The sequence below is a fragment of the Festucalex cinctus genome, chromosome 15 (assembly GCF_051991245.1).
Source record: "Festucalex cinctus isolate MCC-2025b chromosome 15, RoL_Fcin_1.0, whole genome shotgun sequence".
NCBI classification, from domain to species: domain Eukaryota; kingdom Metazoa; phylum Chordata; class Actinopteri; order Syngnathiformes; family Syngnathidae; genus Festucalex; species Festucalex cinctus.
The window spans coordinates 22,050,014-22,068,469 of NC_135425.1; the positions used below are offsets into that span (position 1 = coordinate 22,050,014).

General features: G+C 36.5%; 1 protein-coding gene across 2 annotated transcripts; it reads right to left on the bottom strand.

Moving 5' to 3' along the window:
- Positions 1–26: 26 nt before the first annotated feature.
- lhx6a (LIM homeobox 6a) lies at positions 27–18,145 on the bottom strand. 2 transcript variants are annotated; one of them, XM_077497935.1, is made up of 9 exons: positions 17,788–18,145; positions 17,274–17,336; positions 15,984–16,166; positions 14,670–14,791; positions 5,730–5,947; positions 4,627–4,727; positions 2,494–2,589; positions 2,237–2,411; positions 27–873 (listed from the first exon to the last, which is right to left on the bottom strand). In XM_077497935.1, exons 1-9 carry the CDS (start codon positions 17,854–17,856, stop codon positions 794–796), a joined length of 1,107 nt encoding a protein of 368 aa, XP_077354061.1. In that variant the 5' UTR covers positions 17,857–18,145; the 3' UTR covers positions 27–793. The 2 variants fall into 2 exon arrangements, with proteins under 2 accessions (XP_077354061.1, XP_077354060.1); XM_077497934.1 differs by having other exon boundaries at positions 5,730–5,950.
- Between the last annotated feature and the right edge of the window lie 311 nt (positions 18,146–18,456).

The window sequence follows — 18,456 nt, forward strand, 5'->3', positions numbered from 1 at the left end:
TGTTGTTTCTCTCATTTTATTTTACAAAAAAAAAAAAAATCAAACAAAAAGTGCTTTACAGGGATTTTTCTTTTTTTTTTTTTTCATCTCAATAAATACAAGGACGTTGAGGTTCACGTTGGATCCGCTTCTCGGCGTACATGATGCACAGACCTTCCCCAACACGCGTACACACGCACGCACACACGAAAAAAAAAAGTCACATCTTACTAGAATGTTCCATTGATGTCAGTTTTGTACCAATACTGTTTCACTCCAAGCAAAAACAGGCATTATTTTATTTCTTTTCTTTTTTTTTTTTTTTTTAAAGGAATGATGAGTTTGACCACCAGTATGCAGTCTGTATAAAGAAACCTGAAATTTAAGAAATACTCCGACTTTGTGCTTTGCGGTCATCCTTCATTTTTAGCCATTGAAACCAATTGACAATTGGAAACGAGGCCATCCATCACAAAACGGTGAGTCATTATGTAGGGTGAACGAATTTCATTTTTGGTGGACTTCCAAGGTGAAGTGGTGCCGCCCACCACCGAGCCACTGTGACAAATCGTCCTCGCGCCCGCTCCGGAGGCGTCGGTCCTTGTGCTCGAGTCGCTTCCCAAGTCAACGAACGATCAATCGCGCCATACGCGAGGAGGTCGGAATACTTCTTTTCTCTCTCTCGCTCTCCTCCGAGCCGACTCCCGCTCGACCTCGCGGTCGCCACGCGGGCGTCAGTGATTGGAGGTCAAGGGTCAGGGCGCGGGGGGTGGGGTTTGAGGGGGTTGTAAGAGGTCGGCGCGGTGGAGGTGCGCTAGCGGCTGAGGGGCAGCTGGGGCAGTGACATGGCCTGATGGGGGAGACTCTGGGAGGTCAACACGGAGAACGGGTGACCTGTAAACACGCACAAAACTACTGTAAAATTGTGTAATACGGGACTGTCTCAGAAAATTTGAATATTGTGATAAAGTCATTTATTTTCTGTAATGCAATTAAATAAGCAAAAATGCCATACAGTCTGGATTCATTACATATCAACTGAAATATTGCAAGCCTTTTATTGTTTTAATATTCCTGCTTATGGCATTTTTTTTTTTTTTTTTACTTGGTCTGAGGAAATATTCCAATATTTTATATAGATAGGATACTTGAGTTTTCTTAAGCTGTGAGCCATAATGAGCAATATTAAAATAATAAAAGGCTTGCAATATTTCAGTTGATTTGTAATTAATCCAGAATGTATGACATTTTTGTTTTTTTAATTGCATTACAGGAAATAAAGAATTTTATCACAATATTCTAATTTTCTGAGACAATCCTGTATGCATGCAAAGAAACAAGTGTTTTATATATATTATTCATTATTTATAGAAATGTGTTTTAAATTTGCTTTTATTGTTTATAGCTTTACATTGTTTTATTTATACATTTTTTTAATTTTATTTATGAAAATATGTCTTCTTTATCTAATAATATTTTTGCACAATTATTTGAATGATTCATAATTTTTATAGCTAAAGTTTTGTATTTTCATTATTATTATTATTATTATTATTATTATTATTATTATTAAAATAATGAAGTACATGTTTTTTGGGGAATTTTTTTTAATGAATAGCTGCAAGTGAAAAGTCTTGCGTGTTTTCATTATAATTATTTTATTTGAAGATTTTAAGTCTATAGTATTTTATTTTAAAGTATATTTATATATAATTTAATAATAATATAAAAATGTGTATTCAGAAAAAGATTCATTTTTTACAGTCTAAGACTTATGGGTGCTTTTTTTAATATTAGGATAAAAAAAAATCAACTGTATTATATCAAACATTACTGTAGCATATGTTTTATCGTTTTGAAAATCACTCGTCATTTCTTTTCATTATAAGTCTCGCATTTATATGTGAGCATGAGTGTGTATTATTATTGGGTATGCTTATGAAATTCATGTACATACGCTATTGACAAATGTACGTATGTTAAATTTGTATTTGCTACTTGTTTATTTTTATATGTTTATACGTTCAATAAACAAAACCAAAAAAACTTCAAGTCATAAGTATAAAAAATTAAATTATTACAATTCTAACAATTAAATATTAAGACTACTTAAATCATTTTATTTGCAAACAGAGTCAAGTCAGTATTTATTTTTATTTTAGACTTGTGTTATTTGTGCATTGTTTCTAATTGTGAAAATCTTGCAAATTGCAAGCAAAAATCAGAACATCGGACAAGCTAAAAAAAAACGACGTACTGTCGATGTATCCGTGCAGGGCGACCATGCGCGCCCGGTCAGGGCTGCCGAAGGGCGAGTAGTGAAGCTCATCGGGCAGGGACGAGGGTATCCTGGACTGGGGGTGACCCTGCGGGCCCCCGCCGTGCTGTGGCGTGTGCTTTTTGTGTCTGGCTCTGCAGTTTTGAAACCACACCTACGAAGGGTCGACGAACCGCTTGATTACGTGTCGCTGCTTCCCGCAAATCTCGCTGATGATTCTGAAAGTTGTCGCTCACCTGAATCACTCGCCTGCTGAGACCCGTCATGTCGGCTAGTTTTTGTAACGTTTGGGCGTCTGGGTTGTTGTCCTGGGCAAACTGGGCCTGCATGATCTGTACAGAAGTGACGTGTTGGTTTAAAGTGGCACGAAGGGACAATTCGATAAATATTGTGTAAAATATTAGAACAAATATCACTGTTAACGTTTCTAATTGAAATCATACTCATCCTATTGTTCTTTCACGGTTTTTATTTATGTATGTCAGGGGTGTCCAAACTTTTTCATTTGAGGGCCACACATAGAAAATGAGAAGGAAGCAAGGGCCACATAATATTATGAAGAGAAATTGTGTTTAGTCCTAAAAATTGTACAAATAATTTATTTGTGCTTTTGCATATTTAGAAAAATGCGACAGTATATAAATCAATTTATTTGTAATATGACAAATTTTTCATTTTAGTTAGTTTTTATTAGTTTTCGGGGTGGTTGTTAATTTTTATTAGTTTAGTTCTTTTAAAAATGCTTAGTTTTAGTTTAGTTTGTTAGTTTCAGTATTAGTATTAGTCTTTTTTTTTAATGTGTATTACTTGTGCACAATATTTAAAAAACACCATGGGAGCGACATCATCTGAAGGTGCTTTTCTATTGGCTGCTGCTAGATGACGTCACTTCTGTGTGACATACTTTCAAAACGTCATTATTCCGCTTTATATCCAAATAAATCTACTAAAAATCACATCTAAAATCATCCACAAAGGCTCATGCATTCAATTAATTACCAAAGACTAAAACGAAGGACGTTTGCTGTAATTATAGTTTAGTTCGTTTTGTAAACATAAAATGTAGTTTTAGTTTTCGTTATTTAAAAAGCATTTTCGTTTTTATTTTATTTCAGTCACAATATTGTTTTTTTGAATTTTAGTTTTAGTTTTTTCATTAGTTTTAGTCCACTTTTTCGATACTCTCCCTTCTTACTTTGACCATCTCCAAACATTTTTGTTTTGTTTATTTTATTTGAACCGAGTCAAATGCCATTTTTAGCATATGTCGCGGGCCACTGAAAAATGGACGGCGGGCCGCAAATGGCCCCCGGGCCGTAGTTTGGACACCGCTGATTTATGTATTAATCATTAAATTCTGTATTCATGTAGTAAATGAATGCATTACATTTTATTTAATTATTAAGTGACATAAATTAATAACAAAACTATAAAAAATTGATAAATACATTTGAATTTATTAGTATACTAAAGTAATGTATGTTGAAATTAGACACAGTCCTTATGATATAAGGGGTACAAGTGTGTACAAAAAACCCAAAACAAGAACAAATATTAAGCAAAGGTGTGTATCTGTAAAAGGTGTTGATCTGTGGAATCATTTGGAAATTGCTCTGAAAAATTGTGACTCAATGCTGGAGTTTAAAAAAATGTTTAAAAGTAAAGTTCAAAAAAATTATCTATGTCAGACCAGAATATGAAAAATGTACATGTGAGTATGTGTAAATGATCTAGATAGGTATTATGGTATATGTTTAGTAAATTTATGTATATATGTTTTTGGTAAATGTGAATATGTTAAGTGCACTTGTGTATATGTGTGTATATGTATGTATGTATATATGTATATGTGTATATATATATATATATATATGTGTGTATGTATGTATATATGTATATATATATATATAACTTGGATTATATATATCATTTATTATTATTATTATTTTTTTTTATTTTTTTAATAATTAGTAAATTAAAATTGTATTAATAATGAAATAAGTTTAAATATATTGAGTAAAAGGGGTAGGACTAGATAAGTTTTTAACTTCTTCCTACTCCCTTTTGAACATGTAAGTTATGATTGATTGAATGATTATTTTATTGGGATTTTCTTCTCTTTTGATTGTTGTTGTTTTCTGTTTTATTTCTGCTGTTCATCTGTTTATATGTTCAAAAAAATAAAAAAAATAAAAAAAAATAAAAAAAATAACAAATATGACAGGACTCTAGATCATGTAAATGTTCGGTGGGCGGGATTAAAGAAAGAAGTTGACCGTATGTGGGCCCCCCCCAGACCATATGTTGTCATATTCTTCCACGTTGCTGATTAAATTATAATCATATTAGGGGTGTTCTATATGTGTCACCTGCAGCTGTTCCGCAGTGAAAGACGTCCGTGCCCTTTTGGCCGGTTTGGGTTGATTATCTTGTTCCGTCGGAACCGCTCCCTCTAATGTGATACCATTGCCTGAAAAAAAAAAAAAAAAAAAAAACACAATTAGCAGATAATTAGTTTTCATTAAATCAAAAATGTTTCCTTTTCGCTACATGGTTATAAATCAGAAAGCTTCGGCAATATTACACAATGTTGTTACAATTTTGTGGTTAGCATTAGCCAGCTATGGCATCGTATAAGTACCATTTGTTTGCCGCTCATCATTTTCTCAAAATGTTGCTGAATATTGAAATATAAGGTCTAAATTGGCCACATTGATTAGCTGATCACTAAACCAAAAACGCAGGTTTCAACCAGAGCCTAAAAAGTGAACGTATGCAAGTCTTAACTCATTTGCTCCCAATAACGTGTAAATACGTTTTTTATGTTTTAAGTGTCCCAAAGACGTATATATACGTTTTTTTTATTATTTTTTTTATTTTTTTCATGCTAGATCATACAGAAGGCTTTGATGCAGCCTCTCAACTGCAAAGAACGCTTGCAGAAATGGTAGTTATTACACAAACAGCCAGTAGGTGGCAGCAGAGCAGGAGCTCAACCAGGGCCACGTTGAGAAAAAAAAAGCTCAATTACTCACAATTCGAAATAGATTTGTGAAAATTTATTCAACTTAGCAAAACGGAAAACATATATATTTTTTTTTTCCTTTTTTTTTTTTTTTTTTTTTTTTTTTTTTTTCTGATGAAAGAAGAGACTTGAATCTTTCTTTTGATAGGTTCCATGTTTTTATAGCAATAGAACAGAATAGTCTGTGGGCCTTGCAGGAAAACAGCCGGGAACGAACGGGATTGCTTTGGTGAAAATGGCTGGGAGTGAATGAGTTTTTAAGCATCAACAATTATGCTAGCTTTTACAAAAATATGGATTTAATTGGACAAAACTACACCAATAAAACTATTTTGGCTAACTATTTGCCTGACAGAACTTTTTATGTTAGCCCTGAGTCTGTGGTTTGTGGTATTTGTGTGCGATTTACTGGTTTTAGCTTCCCGAAACGTCGACCGACCCACTCACCGCTCTCCGCTGCTCGCTTGAGGTTCTCCACCATGGTGTCGTAGTGGATCCTGCACAGCACCTTTTCCTCCACCAGGCCGAACTCCTCCCCCGTGGACAGCTGCCTCTTGCACGAGTAGCACGCGAAGCACGCCAGGTGGTACGCGTTGCCTCTGGCGCGCCTCACCCAGTCGCTGGCGTAGATCTGACGCCCGCAGCGGGCGCACTTAGTACCAAACCTACTGTGAGGGACAGAAGAAGAGAGCGGCTGAGGTACAGGAAACACAACTAGATCTTATCCATCCATTGTCTATAGCAATTATTATCAGAATGATTCCTTTCTTGCTCAATAGATTTGGAATCTTAAATCTTACTTCCTGAAATCATGCTGCGCAACTACTACTTTCACAAATGTTTCAGTTTATACTTCATGGAGGACTGAGGGAACATTGGAGGAGGATGTGGTCGACATTAAAAGTCTCACATTTGAGCTTTGAATGCAAACAAATTAACACCTGTAATTTCCTGAGTGATGCCCCAAACCTTGAAATAAACAAACACAGTAACACGCATTTACAGTAGAGTACGCTATGGCAGTTTCCCAGAGTTAAAGATGAAAAAAAGAAATGGATGACATCACTCCCTGTAACGACTGTAACCGATAGCAACACTGAGGTCAGGCGACGTTAAACGGGAAGGAACGGTATAGAGTGGGAGTGGGGATGTTTGAGGGGCACGAGGCCAAGCGGATGAGAGGTTTTGGAAAGAGAACGTAAACATGGCGAGGACAACAAATGATTAATGACGGACGCAGCTGAAATGAGGCGTTAATATCTGAAATAAACACGTGCTGCTTTTTGGAAGCGTTCACCTGGTGGTAAATGTATTTGAGGACAGAAGGAGACAAACACTGTGGTGATGGAGGCAGAGCAGACTCCACTTTTGTTGGTTTAATGACGCTAAAGCACTGAATTGTAACATCTTTCGTGCAAATGTAACATAAAAGTTCATTCATTCCACAGTTTTATTAGTTAATTAACATGAAAAAATAAATACATGAATGCAATGAAATGTGGATAAGGTGTTTAAAATGGTATGCGTATGATTGTTTTCATGTAAGCATCCTAGCTAGCTAGAATGGCTAACAAGAGCGGCGAGCGGGAGAAGCTAGCAAAAGCTAGCGAGATCATGGGACTCGGTGAAAACCACATGCTGGCACCAACTGTGGAAGGTTTTTTTTTTTTAACATGAATGGATTATTAGTTCACCACTAGATGGTGCTAAAGCCTACACTGTCCCTTGGCTTTCGCGCTCTGGCAAATGTTTCCATAGAAACCTGACGTAGCATCAACACAGAACACAAATGGATCGATTAGCATTAAACCTGCACTAAACCTTGAATCTTATAAGGATTGGATTTTTTTTTTTTTTGTGGAAAAACTATCATACCTCATCTGTAACATCAGATCTAACAGTTTCCCACAGACATGTATCCATGTTTTCAAGGTGTATGAATAATTTTGTCCATTATGCTATATGTTGCCAGTAGGGGTTGCACTGATTAGTTGACATTATTTCTCCCCATTGAAATTCAAAGCTTCAAGTCGACTAACTTTTTAGCATCTCCCAAATTAGCCACTTTACAGAGGACTTACGACTTGCCAAATCTCTGGCCAACAAGGCGACACATCCTCCATTTGTCTGCGAGGATCTGAGAGTACAAAAACAAGTTAGTCGCAGATGAGAATAGCGGTCACGCGCACTAGCTACTTTTGGCTACTCCGATAGCAGCTAGTCTTACAATCATGCTAGTGCTACAGTGGGACTGGTGGCACAAAGTGAAGCTCAGTCCTTCTTAACAAAATGTTATGTTAAAAAATACTCATACAACTAACTATATTCATGGTGTGCCGTTTTACAACATGGCATGGAACACAATATGAGACCAGCCGGCTTATTCATCGTAATGGTGAGTTGTATTTGTAATCATTTGTTTTTATTTGTTTTTACACCGCTCCATTAAAATATGTCTTCACGACACTGGTTTTGTCCCGCTTTACTGTGCTGAAAAATATCAGTGACATTATTCATATCAACTTTCTGACTTCACCACTCTAGATAAACAAATAGTACAATGGCAACACGTGACAAATTTTTTTTTATGGGGGACACAAAAGTCAATGCTGCTCATAATATCCACGACTGAACAAAAAGCAGGGAAAAGCTATGATGGATTATGAGAAGTGAAGAGACAAAAGCAAAGTGAAGGAAAGGGTGAATTAGAGATTGGGGGTGGGGGTGCGGGGGGGATTTGCAGTGGGGGAAGTACAAGGGCCGCCACTTGAGTGGGTTTTGGCAGAGAACCAGCCCACTCAAGTCCACTCTGTCTGGGATGAAAGCCCACTGTTGTGCCCGGAATCCTCACAAGCGTGTTCTCCACCATCCGTGCATACATGCAATGCAACTACATTAGTCTATTTATAGGCGATCATAGCATGAATGAAGGTCGCACTCACTTCCTGAGTGGTGGAAATCTTATGATATTATTGCCATATGTGACGCACAAGAAATAAATTACAAGTCTAAATTGTCAGTAGGTGTGAATGTGATGTTTTTTTTTTTTTTTTTGTATATTTAACCTGCTTTTTGCTCAAAGTCAGCTGAAAAAGGCTCCAGCTCACCCGTGACCCAAATAATATTGAACTCCAGCTGCAGAAGGCAATGCATGTATAACAATTTAAGAAAAGTGAATACAAAACTACTGCCTGGTGATAAGCTGATCCTGGCTGTGTAAAAATGAGCCGAATAAGCAAACTAAATCAGAAGATTAAATATTTTTTTACAACTATTGTTTACATTATATGGAATATTATTATTTACACTAGACTAAGTGCAATTTCTAGATAAATTGCGTGGGAATGCTGAAAGCACATTGAGAGATAAATTATGAAATTATAACCTGGTTATTGGACAATGTGCTTAACCAACTGTCCCACCGAGCCGTATAAGACACCTGGTAATAATAAGTTAAAAATTTGGAAGTGGGCATGGAAAGTGATTCTTAGAAAAAGTTCAATGACTGTCCCATTGAAAATGAATGGGGAAAGGTTGATATTAAACGTTGAAATTGTGCAAATACTGTAAGTAATATGGAATCAGACGATATATACCCCATGTGGCGTTAATCTTTTAAGCGAGTTGACATTTGAACAGTGTAAATTGGAAGTATTATGTGGGAGTAGTTAGGTGGTAAAAAAAAAAAAAAAAAGTGTCGAGAATAAAAATCACAATAACATATGTGGGAATGCTTCAGCAATTATCATTTCTCCGTATTCCAGCGTGCTCGTGACCTGAATTTGATGCTTGTGTAGTTGCTCATCTGCATTTTGAGCACGTAAGTTCAGTAAATTAATGCAATGGATCACCAAAATGTCTCCAAGTAGCCCACACACCTCTTATAAAATATAACTCATCCGTAATGGGACATTGTGATTTCCTAAAAATGTTGCAGAAAGTCTCACTTGAGAATGTAAACAATTGTAGATTTATAGAAATACAGTAAAGTGTTGCATATTACTATCTATCCGTTTATTTATAATTTTGACATAACTCATTAACATTCTTGAATATCATGAATAATTCAAGGTAATTTTAGCAAAGTTGTAATTTCAGTCATTTCACTTGGAAAAATACATGTAAATCAGATATAGATGGGAATTGGGCACTTGGACCTGCAGTATAAAATCAGCTTCAGGATATTGTATGTTAAGAGTAAATAAATACAGAGAATACACATGATATTAAAAAGTCAAACCTGCCATTAGCTGCAGATCAAGCCAATAACGTCCATATGAAACAATTAAAAAAAAAAAAAATTAATTCCACTATTCAAGGTCCTTGATAACAAGCTTCTTGTGTTGACTTTGGAATACATTGAGCCAGTTTGCCAAAGTTGTCACTGAGATATTCCAACAAAGTCATTCTGGAGACAAATAGAGTTTGCGGCTTATGCTGTAGTGTACTGGCGTATCGTTACGGATTGTTATGGCGAGCTCCCCTCCTGCTATACAGTAAAAAGCAAAACATTGTGGGACCGAGCTACTAATCTAGCATGACAGCTTGTCAGCTCGATACTCTGTAGACAAAACCCAGGGAACGCTGCAAATCATCACTCATTTCAAGGTCCCCTGCCTCCTCTATCTTCATCTCCATACCACTTTTATACATAGCACGTATGTATTTTTCTTTTTACTAATTTGGCAACAAGATCTCAGGGTTGAGTTTGGATTAGTGTTAACACCCTTTCATCGAGCATCAAGTACAGGACTACATTGTAAAATGACACATAAAAAATTGAGTAAATATTACATATTTATATACATTGAAGGTGTAGCATTTTTTTTTTGCGTCAAGTCTACAAAGGAATGATATCCATAAATAATCATTTCAATCATCCAGCATCAATGCAGGAAGTGTCGAATAATTGAGCCTTTGCATGACAGATGTCTTATTATCATTTTTGATTAATTCCGTCCTCTAAAAGAAAAACTTGCAATTCTGCATGCGGCCGGTTGCCATGGCAACCTAATCACCTAACGAGAGGTGGCTTGATGCGTAATTACGGCGACAATTCAGCCGCACGCACGTGCAACGTTTCGCCGAACAAAGCTCAACCCGGGTACAGTGCGAGCACCCCGATGCGCCGATGACTGGAACAAATCTCAGAATGTGAAATCTGAAGGTTGGAGTGGCACGGCGAGGGCTCCGTCCCGCACTTCTGTCCCAACATGCACGTGAACTTACTGCACCTACCCCATCTCAACCAAAAGAGGCACGCGCTCATAGAAGAAAACCCACTCTGATTTCCTGCTATTACGTCCCATTAAAGCAGCTGTCAGTCCAAAGCCAGATGAGGGAGTGACATAGATGAGAAAGCATCTCCAGAGGTTTTGAAAGTAGTCCAAAAGAATCTGAATACCTCACCACTGTTTAAAGCTCAATTTAAAAAAAAATAAATAAAAAAAAAAGATCGGACTCTTCTATTTACAGACGTAACCATCATCATCACACATCTGCTTCTCAATAAAATTGCCTATTTTCATTCCTGATATTCACAGTGAAATGATAACCAAAACATATAATTATGCAAATGAGCACCGACCTCCAGCTATTGTCAATCATAAAAATTCACGAAAGTATTTCTCTGACCGAATAGTGTACATATAAGACCAACTGAATTTAGGTTAGACCGACAACTACATAGCTAGATTAGATTAGATTAGATTAGATTAGATTAGATTAGATTAGATTAGATTAGATTAGATTAGATTAGATTAGATTAGATTAGATTAGATTAGATTGGATCCAAACGACTTCAAATTAGTAAGTAGTAGTTACTTTAATTAAAGGCAGGGTCTTCCGTTTTCACTCAGGAAAATGCACTATATAATTACAGGATATGAACACATGAACTCCTTCTCAATCTACACCTTTGGGCTTCTGTTAATGTGTGGTGGTGATTTTTTTCCTAAAACCCAGCCTGTATTTTACCATTTTGTGTTTGTTTTGTCAACAGCGGGACGTTTCTGTGGACAGACAGTTGTTTACCCCTCCAGCCAATCGCAGAGCGGGGGGCGTGTCACTCACTGTCACCAGACGGGGTCGGGCGAATTTGTCGGCTGCATGACATCACTCCGCGAGAACTTGACAGTACGCGCGGATTTATTTATTTATTTTTTACTCTCACTCACACAAGCTTGAGTGAGTGAGAAAAAAAAAAAGTTGCAGCGGGAGTGATGTCATGCAGCCGACAAATTTACCCGACCCCGTCTGGCGACAGTTTCTCATGGTAACCAGGTAACGGAAAATCACAGACCAGCTTGTGTTTCATCATTATTCACATTCCGGTTAAAAACACTGGCAAAAAGAGCTTGTTGAAACATGGCCCTGGCTGATCTCTTATACTCTGCGGCCACCTGCTGGCCATTTTTTGTCACAACGACCATTGCTTTAAGCCACCTCTTGATGTCAGAAGCTGCGTCAAAGCCTTCTGCATGCTTTTTCATTTAAAAAAAAAAAAAAAAAAAAAAAAAAAAGTATAAATATGTTTTTAACTCATTCACTGCCAGTCCAGGACAAAAAAAAAATCTTTGACGTCTAAAACCGTCTATGGCAGTGAATGTGTTAAAGTTGGATGTCCGCATGTTTTGAATATTCTTGGAGACTACACAAAAGTTGATTTTTTTTTTTAAACTATGTGTAGTAAACGCTGCAATTTACTGTTGTTGCTTTAATACCAAGTTGATGCATAACGAAAAAGCTTTTTGCACATTGTTTTATTGCGTGTGCAGGAAAAAAATGAATCTTTGACGTCTAAAGCCGTCTATGGCAGTGAATGTGTTAAAAACATATAAAGTCCATTTGGGGGAGTGAAGGACAAAGTATTAAAAAAACATATTTACATGATTTTAGGTTTGAATGAGTTAATTTTGGGGTTGACTTCCCCTGTAATTTCCGGAACATTAGTCCCATTAGTACATTTCACCGGCCAGCCATGCAATGCTAAAAACAAGTAAAACTATTTTTTTTTTCCCACAAATGATTATCCAGAACTGCATAATATTCTTTTTGCATGACCCTCAAAAACTCTTTATAGACCTGAATCGGAAGAAAAAAAGATTACAGTCACTGCCAAGCTGCTAACGGAGTTAACGGATTTAGCATACAGTTCATTGGTGATGATGGCATAACATCTGGCCATGTGACATCCATTCGTCCCTTTCCTGAAGGCGCTCGCATGCACTTAACGTCTATTTTACATATTTAATAATGGCTCACAGTCTGGCGAGCAGTTTGGGGGCGCGAGGGGTGACGGCCGAGGGTGCGTTGAAACGGAAAAGGGTCAGCTCGAGTATTAGTACGAACCTGGCAGAGCAAACAGAAATGTGTGTTGTGAAAATAATAAAAAGCAAATGATTGACAGCTGCTGGACGTGCATAAATAAACACGGAGCCGAGGGCGTGTTTGTGTGGCTGCGTCAAGCGAGGTGATGTACAGTACATGTGTGCATTTCTTTGCACACAGTACATCGTTTGTATTGAAGGGTCTGTTAGTTTGGGATAAGAATCACAAAAAAAAAAAAAAAAGGTGCTGACCAGGCACTCGGGGCGGTCTAATTGCTGGTCTGGAGGTCTGGGGTGGAGGACAGCTAATTGCTGGTGATTATAAACCTCAGCCGTGGTTTTTTGTGTCAGGTTTCGATCACACGCTGACATTTGTGTCCTGACGCCTGGATTTTCAGGCCAAAAACACAAACACGATAAAACAATGATTCCCAAAGTGCGGTTGGCCAAGGAATCACTTTCAGTTGTGTTTAACTTTGGAGTTTGCATTTCATCTTGAAGTTGCAGTTTTTATATAATTGTGGGAATGCTGAAGCATTCCCACATTTGTTATTGTGATTTTTAATCTCCACACTTTTTTTGCCACGTAACAACTCCCACATAATACTTCCAATTTTCATTGTTCAAATTTCAACTAGCTTCAAAAATTCACAAGTCCCGGGATATAACATTTAATATCAACTTTTCCCCATTCATTTTCAATGGGACAGACATTGAACTTTTTCTAAGTACACTTTCCACGCCCAGTTCCATACATATAACTTATCATCATTACCAGTTGTCCGATACTGCTCGGTGGCACAGTTGGTAAAGTGCATTGCCCAGGAGGTGATCATTTCATAATTTATCTATCAATGTGCTTTCAGCATTCCCATGCAATTTATCTAGAAATTGCACTTAGTCTAGTGTAAATAATAATATTCCATATACTGTAATGTAAACAATAGTTATAAAAAAAATTAATCTTCTGCTTTATATATATATGCATACATTATATATATACATACATGCATTCAAATCTTAGCATTCAGCTTTCAGCATTCCCACGCAATTTCTCCAGAAATTGCACTTAGTCTAGTTTGTATATGGAATTACATTTTAATTTGACTATATTTAACTGAATTTTTCTGCAAATAATGCACGAGAAAAGCACATGCATGTCGACACTGTCCGTCTCTACATGCTTAAAATGCAGCACATGCATGTGATAAAAGCTGTGATATAACTGCCAGTGGCAAACAGTAGAAATCCACATATGCAGTCTCGCTCTCACAATTGGAAGCACTCATCTGCCTCCTCCTCATCCTCCTCCAAGATGAAGATGTGACAACACCCTGTGTTTGTCCCTGACTGTGATTGCATCATACGTGCATTTTGGGCGGTTGCTGTATCCTTCATCATGTTATGCAAGTAATAGAAAAATAAAAATGTTAGTATGTCGAAGACATTTATTGTTGTTTTATGCTACAAAAGTTTTTTGTTGATTGTCGTGCTAAAAGCTGATGACAACGGTAGCCTGGCTTTCATTTTGTTTTTGCTTGGCAAAACCATGTTAACAAAAAAAAAAAACAACAATCTTTGTTTTCCTGCCTCTGCAATGTTGTCTTGAAATCATTACAAAAGTTCATCTAAATCATATTGCAACGTTTTTATCATTAGTTTATAAAAACATCTGCATGCAACATACTCATAAAAGTGAGTGTATGTATTGTATTCATAAATAGAAATTAGTAGGCCTAATAACATTGCAATAATTATGAAGTTTTATTTTTCTTTTTTTTTACACGTTTTACTCGCAATTTTCCTTTCATTTTTAATTAAATATTTTTTCAAACAAAATGAATAGGGCTCAAACAAAAACTACATTATTCATTGTTGGTAAACAAACGGTTGCTAATAGTTAACAGTGAACGATTAAACATAATATCAAAAATAAATATGGATCGTTAAGGTTAAATGCACAGTTTTTATTTTGAAAATGAACAATTCGAGCGTCAGCGTTTCGAGCAACGTATGTGATAAAAAATGCAAATAAAATCATATCGTAAACTTACCCTACCTGAAATAATCCATTTTACAGAAGATCTCCTTGTTTTTGATGTAGCAGCTACTGTGCTGACGTAACGACGTCCGGCACACAGAACATTCCAGGCAGCGCACGTGCCAGATCAGGTTGTTCACCTGCGCGTGCGCACACACACACACAAACAAATATTTACACATCACATAATAGCTTATATATCATTTATTATTTCAAACGACAAATTGGGTTTTATGGCGCGATCAAATTATAAAAGTAATAATAATAAAAAAATAAGGGATCGAATTCATCTCCATTTTGAATATTCAAATTAAAATGCGCTGACACCATTTTGTACAAGTATTGATTTCTTTTATTTCACGTCATTTGTAAATGGCTAATCGTTTGGTCTAAATACGAGCGAACCAGTTGGGAGATTCACATTAATTATTGACAACAAAATAAATAAGAAGGACCATTAAAATAACGTGGAAAAAAATGTATTTTTCATTGAAAAAAAATGGCAACATTTTATTTTTTTTAAATACGTGAGAATAGCTTAAATATCAATCTCCAAAATGTGTTAAAGTCCCTGTCAAAATCAATAAATATGGAAAAATAAATCATGTCAATTATGCAGCTAAAAAAAAAACTTCGGCTTTCAAAATAATAATGACACCGAATTAAATTCGTGGCTGCATTTTAAAATCTTATGTTACAAATAAATGCGAATTGTTTCATTTTAAAATAATCTTGCTGGATAAAATTTAGCAGCACGATTTAAACATAATGCCGTTTTAAAGTATTGAAACTCATACGCATGTCATTTATTAAACTATAATTATAACCCGCAATAATAGTTTATTCTTATTATGTTTTCACTTTATCAATAATGCAATGCCCAGAACATATATTAAATGTTAATCTAATATAGTTTTAAATTGACTTATACTTAAAAAAAAAAAAAAAAAAACATTTCTCATTACGGTTTATTTGTGTCATGCCACATAAAATATATAAAAAATGTAATTTAAAGTTTAAACATGCTTAAAAAAAAAGAAGAAAATTGAGATTTTGAGAGACCGTTTTGACAAGTTTTTGACAATAATAATAACAATAATAATAACAATAATAATAATAATAATAATAATAATAAAAATAATAATAATAATAATAAATTCCTCGGCTATATGTTAAAATGTCACGATGAACAAAAAACGAATAAAACATCGAAATTATTGCTCCATTTTCTCGTTTTCCTTTTGGTCGCTTCACATTTAAACTTCACGAAAACGGTCGCCATGTTTGTAGTTCCGTTGTGACGTTTCGACGTCCGGGCCGGAGTGCGCTCACCTTGAGCAGGTATCGGTCCAGGATCTCCAGGCCGCAGCTGGCGCACACGTTCTTCCCGGTGGAGGGCACCGAGCTGGCGCTGGAGGTGGGCGAGCACACGGACGGCGTGGACGGCGTGCTCGGGGACGAGCGCGTGTCCTCCCGCTCCATGTTGGACCGCTGAGACTCCGCGTCCGATTGAGACTGCGTGAGGGGAGGGGAGGGAAGGGAAGGGGTGGGGGGTGGGGGGGCATTCACGAATCAGAACCGAGTGACACACACGAGCCCAGACGCACACGCATACACACGCTTGTTATCTGGGTCACGTGAATAAAATTAATAAAAACATATCTGGAAACATGTTGTAATATTTTTTCCCCCACACTGTAAAGCATTTCACAGTAATTAACAGTAATATTTTACAGTCATTTGTTGTAATTAACTTCCCACTGTGATATCAAAATAAAACTACAGTACACTTTAACTGTGATTTTACAGTCAAATAAAGAAAATCCTGCTATATCACAACAAAGCTCTGGAGTACATTCACAATAAATTGCTGTAATCCTTACTGTGAAATAATGCAAAACTTATCCAATAATTTATTCTAAAGTCACAGTAACAAAATTACAGTGCACGTTTTATTAATGCCAACATTTCTGAAAGTCAAACAAAAATGTTTTATTATTATTATTATTATTTTATCTGTATTATGTTTTATTCATATGACTTTGTTTGCATTATAATTATATTAATGTCATATAAAGTATTTTGTACTTTTATTTTTATTTATTATTTTATTTTATTTTGTATCACTTTATTGCATTTTGTATTATTTTAAACTAGATTATTATTATTATTATTTTTTGGGTGGTCCATATAGCCAGATCAATGCATCATTATTTGCCTATACGTAATTATAAAAGTGTAAAACTTTATTTTAAAAAAATAAAAATAAAAATAGGCATTTCTCACATGCAAATGCAATAATAAAAACAGTTGCATCATGGGTCTTCGGAAAGTCACTATATAATCATATTAGCCAGTTTTCACTCATATATTTTGAAATTTCTTTTTAATGCACATATTTTATTTTATTTTTTATTTTTTAAATCAATCACTCACACAAACTTACTTCAATAAGCCACATGGGTCTCCCAGGCGGAGCCCGATGGCTTTTTTTTTTTTATTTTTTAATGCGAATATTGTGACTTTCCGAACAGTGTTTTCGTCATTATTCAAAAAAAAAAAAAAAAAAAAAAAAAAGTGTTCCCCGTGCAAGCCCTCCCGTAAAATAAGTGCGGGTCTTACCATTTGCGCGTGTTTGGAGTCCAGGCTGCAGCCCGCAACACTTTGACGCTCACTGCAGATCACCTACGCAAAAACGCAAGCCAAACCGACATCTTCATCGTTGCACCTTTTCCACGTATGTCAACCAGTGGCAACGATCTGATTTGCTTTATAGCTACACTCCAACCCCATTTAGCAAAAAAAAAAAAAAAAAAAAGACACCTTTAAATGAAGCAATCTCAAATTGGCTTTCCGGAATAATAACGTTTTTCCTTTGCAATCCAGGACACGCGTGCAGATGAGGAAAGGAGCGGGGGGGGGTAAACTACCTGTAATTACAAATAGCTGGCGGATAAGAGGTTGCACAAGTGTCTATTTCACGTGTCAATCAAGGAGGCAAGCGACGACACTTGGAATTCAAATCCTATTCTTATTTTTGGCCCACGAGTGTGCGGTGGCGATTTGGTTTGTTTGTGACAATTAGAAATGAACATCTCAAAAGGTATCAATCCAAAAATGAAAAAATAAAAAATACCTGCTTCGTGGTGGACAGAACCGTGTTGCCCTCTGACAGAGGGGACAAAACTTCATTTTTCCAGTACATGAATCCCCCTCACAGCGAGCAGCAGTCAAGCCGGGGAGAAGTCGTCGATGAGCGGCCAGCTGAGCTGCGATCATCCGATGCTCCACTTTGTTTTGTTTTGTTTTGATAGCTCCTTTCTTCCTTCAACGTCCTTTCGCCCGATGCTCCTCTCGCGTTCGTCTACTTCAAAATGGCACGCATGCGCGCTTATGCACACCCTCCCCTGTCTTCCCTCACTTGGCGGTGATGCAGTTTGTGACTTGACAGGAAGTGGAACTCGCACGCAGCTTCTTATTCCTCCACGCGAACGCTTTCCAAGGTGCAGAGGAGAGAGGGTGGGGGGAGGCAGCAAAGAAGAAAGTTATATGCGATATGGCCTGCCTCTCTTTTTTTTTTTTTTTTTTTTTTTTTGGGCGAGAGGAGGGTGCACGCATGCACATTTGCATATATCACGATTTACTGCAGAAAAAACACGTTTGAGTTAAGAGAATTGAATCAGTTGCCAAAATTGTGACAAAAAAAAAAGTGCTGGGCCGGATAACAAGTTAGTACACAAAAAAATGTCAACATTTTGTCAGCAATAATGGCGGACAATATTTTCAATATAGCAAAAAATAAAAA

Bases quoted from the DNA above. Each gene is read 5' to 3' on its own strand.
- lhx6a (XM_077497934.1), bottom strand. From the start codon at position 17,856: ATGTACTGGAAAAATGAAGTTTTGTCCCCTCTGTCAGAGGGCAACACG. The intron at 17,337-17,787 runs GTATTTTTTATT...GTTTTTGCGTAG, and splicing joins TTCTGTCCACCACGAAGCAG to GTGATCTGCAGTGAGCGTCA. The intron at 2,412-2,493 runs GTGAGCGACAAC...GACCCTTCGTAG, and splicing joins TCAGCAGGCGAGTGATTCAG to GTGTGGTTTCAAAACTGCAG.